Source organism: Suricata suricatta, chromosome 15, assembly GCF_006229205.1.
Source record: "Suricata suricatta isolate VVHF042 chromosome 15, meerkat_22Aug2017_6uvM2_HiC, whole genome shotgun sequence".
NCBI lineage: Eukaryota > Metazoa > Chordata > Mammalia > Carnivora > Herpestidae > Suricata > Suricata suricatta.
In genome coordinates, this window is record NC_043714.1 from 75,833,574 (window position 1) to 75,848,271 (window position 14,698).

At 53.0% G+C, this 14,698-nt stretch overlaps 1 protein-coding gene across 22 annotated transcripts in view; it reads right to left on the bottom strand.

Moving 5' to 3' along the window:
* The window catches only part of PTK2 (protein tyrosine kinase 2), a 207,157-nt gene that overhangs the window by 130,450 nt on the left and 62,009 nt on the right, over positions 1–14,698 (bottom strand). For 21 of the 22 annotated variants that reach the window (XM_029923992.1, XM_029923986.1, XM_029923983.1 and 18 more), the window contains 2 exons: positions 12,895–13,061; positions 1,434–1,521 (listed from right to left, as the gene is read on the bottom strand). In XM_029923992.1, the coding sequence (XP_029779852.1) occupies positions 1,434–1,521; positions 12,895–13,061 (255 nt within the window). The remainder of the gene's footprint in view (positions 1–1,433; positions 1,522–12,894; positions 13,062–14,698) is intronic. The other variant, XM_029923987.1, reaches the window with a different exon arrangement.

The window sequence follows — 14,698 nt, forward strand, 5'->3', positions numbered from 1 at the left end:
CTCTGCCCTCTGCGCCAGACGCAGCCCCGCCGTCCCAGGCCCCCGGCAGGCCCGGTGCCCGGCAAGCCCCGTCGCCCGGGGCGCTTCAAGCCAGCCCCCGGGACAGCACACCCCACCTACAAGTGCCGCCCTCGGCCTCCTGCTCTCACAGCCTGGATCTTCCAAGCGGGAGCGCCCGGTTTTCTCACACCGAAGTCCAACAACCTACCTTCTTCCCGCCTCACGTCTGAATTTACCCGAACCCGTCTCTTTCCTGACACCAGGTACCAGGACGGACACAATCAACCTCTTTCTTATTTTCATGCTCCATTTGAAGCCTCCAGTCCCATCAAATCCATCCACTAAATCTGCTTAAAACCACAGCTAGACCGTTCTCCCCCCCATTTCTCACCTAAATGGCGGAAGAGCCTCCAAACTTGCCTGCAGCCTTGGGGGATGCGCCACTGCGTCGTTATTTAACAACAGCGACAATTCTCAGCAAGCCACTCACTACTGAAATTAATCCTCAAGTAGCTCCTTTACTCTGCGGGATAAAACCTAGAGCCTTCCCTTTGCCCCTCACCCACTTCTTCTCAAAACTTCTGAGCTCAGATCTAAATGCACCAGGTTTCCTAAAGTACAGCTCTTCCTCATCTACAAAGTCAGGGACTCGGTGACACTTCCAAGGGGAGCAGCCCCTCGGCGCATGGCCGCGTGGCCCGCGCCCGCCGACAGCAGGGGACTGAACGCAGAGAACCGTGGACAGGAGAGCCCCGCCCCCAGAGGAGAGTGGGGGCGGCGCACTGACCCACCGGTGCTCCTGACCCGCAGCGGACATGCACGACTTCTTTTTACTCAAACGAAACATTACCAAGCGCACCTAACTGCGGAACGGCGCACAGATGTTGGATATTCCTCAGACCTTTATTCCCCACACTCGTCACGAAAACTAACAAGTATTTTGGTCATAAAATTGTGTTAGTTTGCTTATGCCACAGATATTTATTGCCTAATGTTTTAAGCAGTAAAAAGCAAATTACACTGTGTAAAAAAAGTCAATTCCAGCTTCACTATGCAACGTGCTGTTGAATGTGAGCCGTCTGCACAGTGCAAGGGAAGGCAGTTGGCTCTGACAATAAATTCTCCATCTGACAAACCCGCTGATGTTCAGGCATGATAGTTACACCTGAATTAAAGACACACTAACGACTGCACCACTTAGGACATACCGTCTCCACACAAAAGAAGTATCTCTCAAGGCTTGCCCAAGCATACGAGAATTCAAAAAGCGTCTAAAATCCAAACTTTCCCACTGGTTAAGAGACTTTCACTGCCATACTGTGACAAATTTATTATTTTCCCAAACGTTAGGTTTATTACTCTGAGATAAAACCGTATGGTAAGTAGGATTCAAAGAAACAAAGTAAATGGTATATTAAAGCACCCTTCTATACCTGTTGATAGAAGAAATTCAGAGTTGGCTTGTCTTCAGTAAACTGGTTTAGAAATCCTTTTGGCAAATAACGAATTCTCAATTCATATCTACAAAATAATTCACAGAACAGAACAATTAGAAAGCAGTCATCTTCTCAACCGCGGCTATAATTACAGCAATATGTGAGCACGGCACAGCCAATTACTCCTGGACTACTGTTTTTAAAATCAGGCAAAACAGAACCGCATACATTTTTTAAGCATACATTTTTAACCGTCTCAGCACAAGAACATGCACTTCCGTGTCGGGAGCTCAGTGATCCCTCAAGGAGACAGGACAGGAAAGCCGTGACAGTCGCGCACTGGGCGGGGGCGGCACCTCCTCCCACCTCCCCCGGCGGCCGCCCTGGCGTGCGTGGAGTCACACAGAACGCGCTCTTCTAGGTCTGCCTTTTCCCATTCGCTGCAACGCTCGTGAGATGCAGGTGGGTCACGGCCCCCTGCAGGACAGCCCCCATCACCGCAAGGGGCCATCCATCGGAGTCATCCCTACTTTGGGGCCACGATGAGGATGCTGCTATAAACACTCCATTTTTCCCTCCTCTGAGCATGAAAAGATTTAGTCGCTCAGGAAGCCAAGCTTCAGAATGGTCGAACCAACGAGCTTCACCAGAAAGCCCTCGCGCCTCTCGCCCGTGACTTCGTGACTTCGTGACTTCCGGCGAAAGGCCGGACACCGCCCTGCTGGGAGCGGGGCTGCGGGCCAGGAGCACAGTCCCCGGATCACAGCGCGCACACCTGCTCGGCGGGCGCCGCCCGTCAGGGAGCTCTGCTTCCCGGCACCCTCGCCCCTGCCTGGTATCTCTCCTGCGTTTTAGTCCGTGACTGCGGGAGGCACGGCGCTTCCTGACTGACCAGGAGAGGGCCTCCCCCTGTGACCCGTCTGTTTCCTCTGGAGGGTTGTGGGCTCCCTGCCCTAAGCTTCTGCTGACCCGCGGGCGATCTCAGGCGTGCGGGGCGGGGGCCACTGTTGGACGGCCCAGAGCACTTCTGCCGCCCACACCTTGCCTGTCACTCTCCTGGTGGTTATCTCTTAAAAATTACTTTTTTAATGTTTATTTATTTTGAGAGAAAGCACGCATACAGGGGAGGGGCGCAGAGAGAGAGAGAGAGAGAGAGAGAGAGAGAGAGAGAGAGAGGGAATCCCAAGCAGGATCCGTGCCCTAAGTGCAGAGCCCGACGTGGGGCCTGATGACTGAGCCAAAATCAAGTCAACGCTTAACTGAGTGAGCCACTCAGGTGCCCCTAAAATTTATTTTTAAAATATTTTTATTTTAATGTTGTCTTGTGAGAAAGAAAGTTCATTATTTTTACGCAGCCCTATTTATTCTTTTCCATTTTGGTAAATTCCTTAAGTGTTTTGTTTGTAAGATATTTGCCTACCCAAAGGTCCTAGAGAGATCTGGGCTTTCTGGTGAAGTTTTAGTAACTGATCTTTAAACGGTGGAACAGGCTCACAAGGAAAACACACAAAGTAATAAATACACTGCTTGTGGTTCCGTTACGGTGGAAAAAATGCAAGACACACACGCGAGTTCTGCTCAGTTTTCAGCGTCCATCTTATTAAGACACACAATCGCCCATTAAGTCCCCTGTGGCGTCCGCTCTCGGAGAGCGGCAGATCACCTACACGGATCCTCCGCGAGGGGCGAGGCACTTGTGGAGGCTCAAGAGATCGCACTTATTTTTAAGTTAGGACTCAGCAGGTGCTCTGCACACACTACTTCCCTCACCGCACGGAACAGCCCGAGAGCAGAAGCGCCATGATCTAGGAAGATGCCGCTCGGGAGAGGACGCGATGGCTCCGAGGCCGTGCGACTGGAACCGCACAGGACACAGGAGGCCAATGCTGGGAGGAAACGCTGGGCAGCCTGGCGGCGCGTCCACGCTGGCAGCATCCAGCATCCTGACGCTCATGCTGGCGACGGCCTCAAGGGACAGGGAGCACTCAACAGACAGGGAGCACTCAATGTCTCTGACAGAAAGCGTGATAAGCATTTGACCCGAAGGTGTCTGTGCTGGCGGCAACAGCCCTGAGAGGAGCAGAGAGAAGGCGGGCTCTGCCTGGGCTGGGGGGCTGGTCCCGGGGCCCACCTGCCGTCCGCCATCGCCTGTCTGCACCTCAGTGTCCTCGCCCGGTAGCGGGGGGGCGGGGGGGGGGGACAGCAGGCCGTGACCGCCCAGCTCCGAGCACACTCGCTGGCACACAGCCACCAGGGGCTCCGAGGCGCACTCGTTCCATCAGTAACTACCCGACGAGGACCGAGTCCAGCACTGATCCCACACCAGGCACGGCCCCAGGGGTTAGGAAGACACCAGTAAACCAAAAAGGCAAAGCGCCGGCCCTCAGAGAGTTTAGATGCCACAGGTGTGAACGTCAGACAGCAAATGCACAGGCACCGGGTGAGGTGGCAGTAACAGCGACAAAGACAAACAGGCAAGGGGAGGGGAATAACACGTGATAAAGCGTTGTTCTACAAAGATGCACAGATTCTGAATGAAGACCTGAGGGGAGGGAGGGAGTCATGCAGTTACATGCAGGGACGGAAGAGAGCGCAGGGGGCCCTGAGGCTAGAGGGTGCCTGGAGGGCCGACGCAGCTGGAGCCCGCTTAGCACAAGCAGTGAGAAGGGAGGGGAGGCCCCGGAGGGGCAGGTCGCGGACGGCCCTGCCCGGTGGGGCCTGCCTGCGCGGCTCAGAGCACTGTAAGCCGAGCAGTAGTGTCACAGGATGTGCCCCTATCGCAGAACGAAACTGAGAGGCGTCCAGGGCTCAAACCAGAGGGACCCGAACGCTCTGCCTCACGTGGAGGCCGGCAAGCTCTTTGGATGGTCAAGAGGGTTCTGGCCCCTGCTTTACAACCCGGAGTCCAGCACACGTGCCCCAGGCCCTGCCAAGACAGCCCGAGGTCGCCGGATGTAGTGGCATCCCCTCACCCACCTCAGTCCTTAGACCACAGCGCCCAGCACCCACAGCCAGCGGCCCATGAGTGCGGACGCCCCCAGCCCTCTTCTGTGAAACTCGCCGCTTTCCCGAACCCCCATTCTCCTCCCAGGGCCCGGCTGCATCTGAGGCACTGCTCCGTCATTCTGCCGCGTGCCATTCCATGGGTTTCTAACAGCAGCTAAGAACACGCCCCAAAGAAAAGCATCTTTCTGCCCCTTCTCCTAAGTAATAATTTCCTATGACAGCCACCGACACTAACCTCCTCAGTTTCACCACCAAAAATGAGCACCAAGGTACCCATAAGCTACCCAACTAATGAGGGGGGGAGGAGGAAGTGTTTGGACAAAGAATCTGTTAAGCTTGATACTGAGAAAGGCAAGCCAGCCAGAGTGTAGTGAAATAAAGTACAGTTTCTAGAAACCACACAGATACTGTAAGCTCTTTCTTACAACAGACTTCCACTTAAAAAATCCTCAAAGGAGAGGCACCTGGGTGGCTCAGTGGGTTAAGTGTCCGACTGGCTCAGGTCACGATCTCACAGCTCAGGAGTTCAAGCCCCGCGTTGGGCTCTGTGCTGACAGCTCGGAGCCTTGAGCCTGCTTCAGATTCCGTGTCTCCCTCTCTCTCTCAAAAATAAACACTTAAAAAACTATTTTTAAAAAATCCTCGAAGGAAGGGTAAGAACAGAAATTCATCATTAGACAAAAATTCTAGCAGGAATGGCTGTGAGAAAGCATCGTCGGTGACCCCAAGATCAGTGGTGAGAATACAGAGAAACAGGTACCTGTAGTCTCAACCTGTCTCCCCAGAGAAGTATTTTTCTTTTTTAACATTTATTTCTTTGAGAGACAGAGAGAGACAGCGTATGAGCAGGGGAGGGACAGAGAGAGAGTCACAGAATCGGAAGCAGCTCCAGGCTCTGAGCTGTCAGCACAGAGCCTGATGCGGGGCTCAAACCCACAGACTGTGAGACCACGACCTGAGCTGAAGTTGGATCCTTAACCGACTGAGCCACGCAGGTGCCCCCCCCCCAGAGTATTTCTTAATTACAGAGGAAAAAAGCAACTCTGTAGAATTCTGGCCCAAAACACATAACCTCAACGTAACCACGAGAAAGCCCCAGACAAACCTAAATTGAAGGACATGGGACAAATAAGCAGCTAGTCGTCTTCATAAGTGCCCGGGCCAGGCAGGCCGGAGTCTGGAACAGCAGCGTGGGCTCCCGGGCAGGGGACACTCTATCAGTGTGAGTCTCCTGGCTCGGCGTCAAATTAGCGCACCGTGTTTATGAAGCTTCGACATTCGGGGAAGCTCGGTGAAGCGTACAGAGGACTCAACTCCTCTTGCAACTTCTGATACGTATCGAGAATAAAAAGAAACGCCACAGGTGCAGACTGACTGCTCCGTCACCATGGAGACAGCCCCACCAGAAGCTGTCCGCCTGCAGCCGCAGACCCACTGGAGGCTGTCTTCCAGCTGCCTGTGTTTAGTGCGGAAGCATCCAGAAAAGGTCTTGTTAACAGAGCCAGCGAATCGGAAGTCCATCCTCGTGTTAAAGATGTCAGGCCCAAAGCTGTCAGAGCTCCTCTCCTGTGGGTCTTCCTGCTTTAAAGCTCTGTGAGAGCTCCTGGTGAATGCAGAGCTACAACGTAAAGCCCATGTTCAGTGAAGGCGTATGCAGGGGCAGTGATCCCGAGACACCACAGAAAACTATCAAATATCATCGAAGGCCTCCTCACCTTCATCACTCATTTTCATCGGTCTTCCCTGAAGAAGGACGCCTGTCCTCTGTCCCGCAGGGCGCGGGCTGCGGCGCGGGGCCGGAGGGCGGGAGCCGCTCTCACTGCCCGTCAGGACTGGGTTCCTCTTCTCCTGCCCGGCGAGGCCCCAAACACGTTCTCGAATGCGAAGAGGGCCATCTCTTGGACTTGGCCTTCAATGCCCTGGATCCAACATCAGAAGGCCTGGACCATGTCCCCGGAAGCCCTCGCAGTCTATTTATACCTGATTAGCCCACTCGGAAGCCCAGCAGACCCCTCTACAGTCCAGGTAACTGAAAGTTAGTTACAAATGTGATCAGCTCGAATGATCTAAGAGCAAACTTTCCAGCTGAAATCTGTGTGACGGCTGTCTCCCCGGACACAGTCTGCTGCGGCACACGCCACCATGGCGTTGTAGCGGAAGCGTTTCTGGAGGACTCAGATCCTAACAAACACTACCCACTCAACTGGGACCTCCCGGGACAGGGACCTCCAGGTCTCCCAGTGACAGGGAAGCCAGACCCTGCTCCCTCCTGGGCAGACTGGGCAGGAAGCAAGGCAGGTAGGAACGTGTGTCTTCTAAGGGAGTGACTTTTCATGCACTGCCTCAGAACCTGACCTCTCAGCACGAGTCCCGAGGGACCCTCTAGAGACCGAGGGAGGTGCCAGACGCTCCCCGTGGACAGGCTCCGGACCGCTTCCCTCTGGGCCCACACTGTCTTACCCAACTATGAGTTCCCAACAATATTCCTTTAGGGTTTTCTTTTCTGGTCACTTTATAAAAGCTTATTGTGCTGTATGTCATCTTCTGTGACTTCTTTTTTTTCCCATTGAGATTAAATTCACATTAAAAAAAATTAAGCTTTTTAAAGGGTACAGTTCCGTGGTACTCAGTGCACTCACAACAGTGTCCTGGGGGGCTCCACTCTGCCACACGAGGCCACGCGGCTGAGACTCGTCCGTACGGCTGCACGGCCCCACAGGTCACCCACCATGACTTGTGTCACGTCCCCGCCCCTGCGGCCACACGGAAACCGCGGGTCTCTCCGGGACAATCTGCGGGGAACTGCCGCGTTGTGGCGCGTGACACCCCGCTTCCCGCGGGGCCCCTGACGGACTTACCCAGGCACCTCTGCTCCCCAGCAGCGCAGGCGACACCTGTTGGAGCCACCACCTCTCCCTCTGTGACTCCACCGACCGGACGGTGTGGAGCTGGCGGTCTAGACCCCATCTCCCTGATCGCTAACGCAGCTGACCATGTCTGCCAGACGGCCAGCCACACCTGTTTTCTCCTTTATGACAACACCCTCTCTTGCCCGTGGACTGAGTTGCCTGCAATTTTCATATTAATCAGCAGAGCACCATCTTCTGTCAATTACACGTTCCAGGTATCTCCCCTCGGCTGCAACTTGCTTTTGCACTTTTAAAAATACGCCTTTTAATACACAGAAGGTCTTAATCCCAATGAAGTTAAATCTGCTGTTCTCTCCTTTTACAGCGAACATTTTGGGGGCATTAAGTCTTCCTACTCCAGGACCAGCAGGACATTCATAGTTTGCATTCAACTGTTTTCTCACCTGATCCATCTTAAGTGGGTTCCTGTGTATTGTTTGAGGCAGGATCTGATTTTGTTGTTTTTCTTCCCACCAGGGCAGCCCTTCCTGTCCCCAGCGGCCAGCCACCATGCCTCTGTAAGGTCACCCTGCCCCGCACAGTCACCGCCGCACGGTGCGCCACAAGTGGCTTACAGAGGTGTTGGAAGACCTCAGGATTCGGTGAGCAAGCCTGGACCTCAGGACTACTGAACAGGAGGTACAGATCCTACAGCAGATAGAATGAAATAAATCTGCGTTCAAAAACCTCCCGAGAACGGACACTGAAGCCCAACCATTCTGGGGGTCGTGGCGCCTCCATCAGAAGCTGTCCCTTCCCTGAACGAAGGGCGGGAGCGCAGCTGTCCTCACAAGGGCACCTACGACCTGACGGAAGGCACCTGCTAGCGAGGAGGAAATACTATCCAAAATGCTCTGTCTCTTGTGTTTACGCAGGCGTAGAGAAGACAGAGCTCAGTGCATGGACCCAACTTTCTGCTCTGCCACCCACTCAAGCTGTATGATCTCCAGGAGGTTTTTGTTGTTGTTGTTTTTTTAAATTTTTTTAATGTTTTATTTATTTTTGAGAGAGAGAGAAAGAGCATGAGAGAGGGAGGGGCAGAGAGAGAAGGAGACACAGAACCGGAAGCAGGCTCCAGGCTCTGAGCGAGCCGTCAGCCCAGAGCCTGATGCGGGGCGCGAACCCACGAACGTGAGATCTGACCTGAGCCGAAGTCGGAGGCCTAACCTACTGAGCCACCCAGGCGCCCCTCCAGGAGGTTTTTAAGCTTCTCTGAACCACAGTTTTGTCACCAGTAAAAGGCCAAAGGTGGGTATCCACCTGATAAGACTATATACTAAGAATGAATTCTGGCGAAGCCAAGTGCTTAGCACCATGTCCGCACCTAGTGAGCAATGTGTATTAGCGTGAAAACACTGCTATTCACACAATCTAGAACTGCTGGTCCCTCGATGAACACAATTTACTATTCCAACAAACTGTTTTGCCTCTTGGCTTATTTTACATTTGCATTACCACTAATTCCATTTTCATTGGAAAAGTTTTTATGAGGTGCCTACTGTGTACCAGGAAAAGAGCAGTGGGTGCGACAGAGTCCCCAGGGGAGCGAGGCCATCAGGCGGGCAGGCCCCATGCCCAGAACGGTCGGGGGAAGAGCACAGGGAAGGGCAGACAGAGCACACGTGGCCTGAACGACAGGAGGCCCAAGCCGCGCTGGGCAGGGGACGGCAGGAGAGAACACTCAGCAGAGTCACACCAAGCACAAAGTCTCCTTCAAGAACCAGAGGAGAGCCGTGTGGCTAGGGTGGAGCAAGAGGGAAGTTCTCAAAGACGAAGGACAGGGGAGACGGAAGTCTGTGCTACTCAGCAGGCCAGGAAGCTGGAGATCCAACGAGACCCTGACCTGGCAGCCAGGAAAAGACAACACTGAAGTGCGCAGCCGCCTGAGCGAAGGAAGGGGGGGCGACAGAGAGAGGAGACGGGGCTGGGAGAGGATGGGGAGCTCTGGAGTTGGCTCCAGGTGTGGCGAGGAGCTCCTGGAAGCTTCTGCAGGAATGATTTCCATATTTCACTGGATGCTTGTATTTTTAGACTCCTGAGCAAATCCTATGAGTTCCACCTTAAAAAATCACCGTGCAACTGCTCCTCGCTCTATTACTGGCCCCCAGGCCACCTGCTTTTAGGACTTCTGCCTGGGCTACAAAAGTGACTGGTTTATGGGTCTCCTGTGTCTCTCCTGTTAACGTGTGAACTTGATGCCAAAGGCAGGTCTACAGAGAGAAGAAGGAGGAAAAGAGGTCACTGGAGCAGCCCAAAATTTAAATGCTGAGCGGCAGACAGACTGTTTCCGCTTTATACATTCTGAGAAATGTCTTCAGGAGCTCACAAGTTTAATACCCCCGTTATTTCTAAACTGATTAGATTATTGTAAACCAAACCGTTTATTATTATGTAGCTGCCCTCCATATCTCTAACAATGCTTTTCTGTCTTAAATGTTTTTCACAGGATATTAATAAAACAATGATCAATCCCCTCACACCCCAAGTTAGTAGGTAGGGAAATTCTTTTCTTTCTACTGACCTACCATCTGCCTCTCCACCCATCCATCCATCCACCCCCCGTCCCCTCCGTCCCCCCTCCCTTCCTCCCTCCCCATATCCATCCATCCGTCCAACCAACTACATGAGGTCAAAGAGAACAGAGTGCCACTGGATGAAAGCCACAGACCTCAGTGTGCTAGTGAGTTTAGGTGTGACTGTGAAGCATGCACGTAGAGCCGCAGGTAGACAGTTCTGACACACACGTGTGTGTGTGCGCTGCAAGACAAGGTAAAATGTTTCTCCCCTGTAAGTCCCAGAGAAGCACCTTGAGCATCCCTGTTAGGCATGTCATCAGCAGCAGACGGCAGGACAAGCAGTCTCTGACCGGTGGCGAGGCCGCCCAGCCCTGGGAGGTCCAGTCTGCGGCTGCCCTTCGCCCACCTTCCTGGCCTTTCTTCCTCCCCGTTTCCTGCCTCCTCCTGACTGCTCAGTTCCTCTACGCCCACTCGCCCACCTACTGGTTAGGTTACAAAATCTACTGCTAATGTTATGGTTGCTCTAAAATACAATTTTATTTTTAACTTTTTTATAAAGAACTCTAAACCATGGCTGACAGAGCATTAGTTCTATCACCTCTCTTCTGACAGGTGTCTTCTATTTCGGTTCTACTTTTTTAATATAAAAAAATCAGTGTTTATCACTTTACATGCTTTTAGAGCCAATGATGATCTGTACCCCCCGCTGTGTTTCCTGGCACTCCTGCTTGCATCTCAAACGCCCCTTCAGAGACCACTGTCCTTTCTCCCGAGGCGGGCCTGCAGGAGGCCCCTCTGCCGGTGGCGTCCCTGCAGAAGAGGCTCGGTCATCCTGCTCCTGAACCTGAACCTGACAAACAGTGCCGGCTGCCGGTTCCTTCCTCTCCCCACTCTGAAGAGCTCACTGCTGTGCAGAACTGTGAGTCTGCCCCTGGCTGCTTCCAGCACCGGCTCTTCTTTTCTTCTGTACCCTACCTGGCCGCCGTCCACCGAAGGGCAGGCTTATTTTATTAACCATGCTTGGGATTTTATATTAATCCTGGTCTGAGGACTCATGTTACTTGCCAATTCTAGAAAATTCTCAGCCATTATCTCTTTGGGAATATTTCCTCCTCCTCATTCTTTCTTCCTCCCTGAGCCCCTATCAGAAATGGGCTGACCTCCTCATTCTTCAGGTTACAACATTTCCTTTCATAATTTCCACCTGTTGATCTTTCTGTGCTATCTTTTGGGCAAATTTTCTCAGATCCACATTTCTGTTTACTAATCTTTTCAGCTATACCTAATTTGTTATTTTTGATAACCATCCAGTGCTCTCTAGAACTTGAGTTTGGTTATTTTTCAGATCTACTTGGGTCTTTTTCATAGGCTCCTGTCCCTTACTGACGCCCTAAGCTCCGCCTCCTGTGACACGCATGAACAGACAGCATGAAGCCCGCCCCTCCTGAAACCCCACGGGGGTCACCTGCGCCTCCGACCCCATCTCCGGTCTCCTCTCCTGACACTACCAGCCCCGCCCCCTCTCAGAGGTCAGGTCACGGCACTCCTCCTGAGCAGGGCGTTCATTTTAAAAGCCTGCACGGGGAAGTCCACTGAATTCAAGCCAAAGCCGTGTCCAGAGCTCTCGCTGCAGGTGGAACTTAAATCACGTCTGCTGCCTGTTTCCGCTGTCCTTATGTTCTAAGGTCTGCAGAGAGCTTGTGAAATACGCATTTTCCCGACTGCAAATGTACAGACTATGAAGAGCACATGGTGGGCACAGTGCCCGGCTCCGGCAGCCACTCGGCGGCGCCCGCATGGCAGGGACGCCAGCTTCACCCCTCTTGTCAGGGTCAGGGTTGGCACCGCGCTGGGTGAAGTCCGGCCTCGCCCAGTCTTTGAGGGTTCAGGCTCCAGGAAACAGAGTAGCGCCCACTCAACTTTACTTGAAACTAGACAAAGTAAACTGGCTTAAAAGCACAGAGATGAACCCTGTAAATTCAGACACTTGCATTCAGCACATCTGACTCAGCACTCGGGACCTCATCCTGAGGAGGGACGCCTGTGACGTGTCCGTATAAGAAGGGAATGGAATTATGTTCAAGAGCAGTACCTGCGGGTATTTTAAACTAACTTATAGGTATTCCTAGTTTTTAAACACTTATTTGACTGACTGGCTGCACAGCTGAAGGTCAAATCTTTGCTAGCCATCGATGTGACCCAACCAGACTGCGCTATCACGGAACGGCTTGTTAGCTCGGTAGGTTCCAGCTATTTGAAAAACCTGAAAATACAATGATACAGAACCAGATTTTATTCACCTAGAGGTTTATTACCCTAAACATATTTGTTTTTCTTTTAAAAAGTCTCCTCAAACAAGTCACGGTGTCGGACGGAAAGTGGCGGGCACTGAAGCCCCCTCCATCCATCACCGCCCTCACCCCCACAGCAGCGCCCACAAAACCGAGGCACCCGGGGAAGGAGCCCAGCTCCGCAAGTTGTACTTCTCTGGAATTAAGTGTATCGCATGTAAAATTCCGTACTAGCACGCTGCACTGCTTAACAGCGGGAAAAAGCATTAGGAGGGAACATAGGGAGTTCTTTAATTCACTTTGAATCACATCCATTTGCTCAGGTCAGTCTGAGTCACGAACATCAAATGTGCACCCGCTCTTCTCAGGGGAGCCGTGGGTCCCCGGGCGCCACGGAGTAAGCTGTGCCGCCCGCCCGTGCGGTGAGTAGGTGCACAAGAGCATGCGACAGGACAGACAGGAAAAGAGCAGGGGTGGAGTTCTCAGAGCCGAGGCTGACCCAAAGCGGTCCTGACAAGAGAAGCGTGACGGGCCAGAGGCCGTCCCCACAGAGCCCGACCCAACAGAGGTCTAGGGGAGACCGCTGGTTAACGACCGTCACCAGCCGATCTTACTTAGACAGGAGCCGTCATTACAGGCAGCAGGAAAATGAAGCAGACATTCATCCTCTCATGTGTGATTTCATACGCAAAACAAATCAAGTGTGAGTCACACCAAAGTAGGTACGCGAGCTTACTTCCACTCCTCTGGTGGGTGTGCAAGTTCATACTTCTCCCTCACACTGGAGACACCCATGTCCACGTGGAGCCAGTGGGCCTCCTCTGACCGCAGGTGACTGAGGCGGAATCCATAGCAGGCCACGTGCTTTACTTTGTGACTGTCCACTATCTTCTGAATGATGCCCTAAAACATACCCCCCACAAAAACGACTGTTATAAACAAAAAAAAAACTGTATGCTAGAAATTAATGCAATGTTCATTTCTTTTAATCAGTTATCAGAAATCTTTGGTAAAAGAGTATCAAGTTAAATAAGTTACTTAATTTTCTTTGGAATTTCTTTTCTCACATAGTATTTTATGAACAAGGAAGTTTTGAAAAAACACAAGAAGAGGCTCTTCCCTTTCCATCAGTGATAAACAAGGCAGGAAACTTACAATACCTTTCTGCAGCTCAGCCTCTAAAGTGACAAGGCGCCCCAGCCACCCTCTGGGTGTGACCTGCTGAGGACCAGGCCTGAGGAGGGTTCCGCTTTCCGAACCTGGGACAGTGCGCAGCTCTAGACCGGGTGCGGCTTAATCTCATTTCTTAAGAAACACATTTAGGGACAGGTGATGACAGCCACATTTCTGATAGTATCGATGACATCTGCAAAGTTACTCGAAGTTGGGCCTACCCAATCTGCTACGTGCTCTCTGTAGACCAGTAACAGCCCCCGAACCTAACGCTCCATGACTGCAGACACGGGGCCGGGGCCGCCCAGAGAGGAAAGGGCGGGGCAGCCCCGAGTGTCGCCCTGCACACGGACACGCACGGACACGCACGTGGGAGGCTCTTGTGGGAACGTGGCGGAGGCATGTGCTGCCCTCGATCACAGCCCACCGCAATCCTCTCTGTGCTCCAGACCACTCAGGTGCCGGTGTTAGCGTGACCGTCACTGCTCAAGAAAACAAGCCCTGGCTTTTAAAGATGAGCAGTTACCGGAAGGCATCATACTACTTACAACGTAAGACACATCTGAGAAGTTCCTACGCACACTACTTCCGTATGACAGCATGATGCTGTTGATAATACAAACAAGAATGTTCCTGTCACTGCTCATGAAGGAAGTTCAGTGGCGCGTGCTATACGCAAACCCACCAAGAACGCAGCACGCCCACACCAAAGGCAACGTGACGCCGACCTGTCCGTGGCCAGGCTCCCTCGCAGACTACCGGCTCCCAAGAGCAGGCTGTGTGTCGAGCACGGGAGAGTGGGAGGGAGGGAGGAAACGTGGCCTCGGGGAGGAAGCCTGGACAGAAGACTGGGCTGGAGGTCACTCCACAAAGACGACGAGTTCTCTGGGGACAGGAAGACTGTGTGCAGCCTACAGGGTTCTGGACAAAACTGAGACAGGCATAAATGTCCTTCCTGGCTTTTGGGTTCAAAGCCTGGAGTTTCTGATGGGGCCGCTGTGACCGATGCCGAAGCCCAGGTCTGCCCGCGGGCACCCAGCCCAGGGGACAGCTGGAGCCAAAATCCAGTCGGCCCTCTAGTTGTCACATCTTGTGCTCAGGGGCAGGACATCGGTTTCTAGAGGTAACTTCTGCAGCTTCTCCTTGCCTGCTGCACAGGACGGGAGCGGGCACTGTGTGTCCTGGCCCGGCCCCGCCCACTCTACCAGGTGCACAGCAGGACCAGCTGCCGTGGCTAAAGCTCAGGTTTAGCAGGTCCTCTGTCACTCCAGGGCAGCCCACTGCTACCACGGGCTCCAGGGCCACGGCTCTCCCGCGAGGGCCCCGGTTCAGGTTCCTATCTGTCCCCAACCACCGTCCTGGCAGGC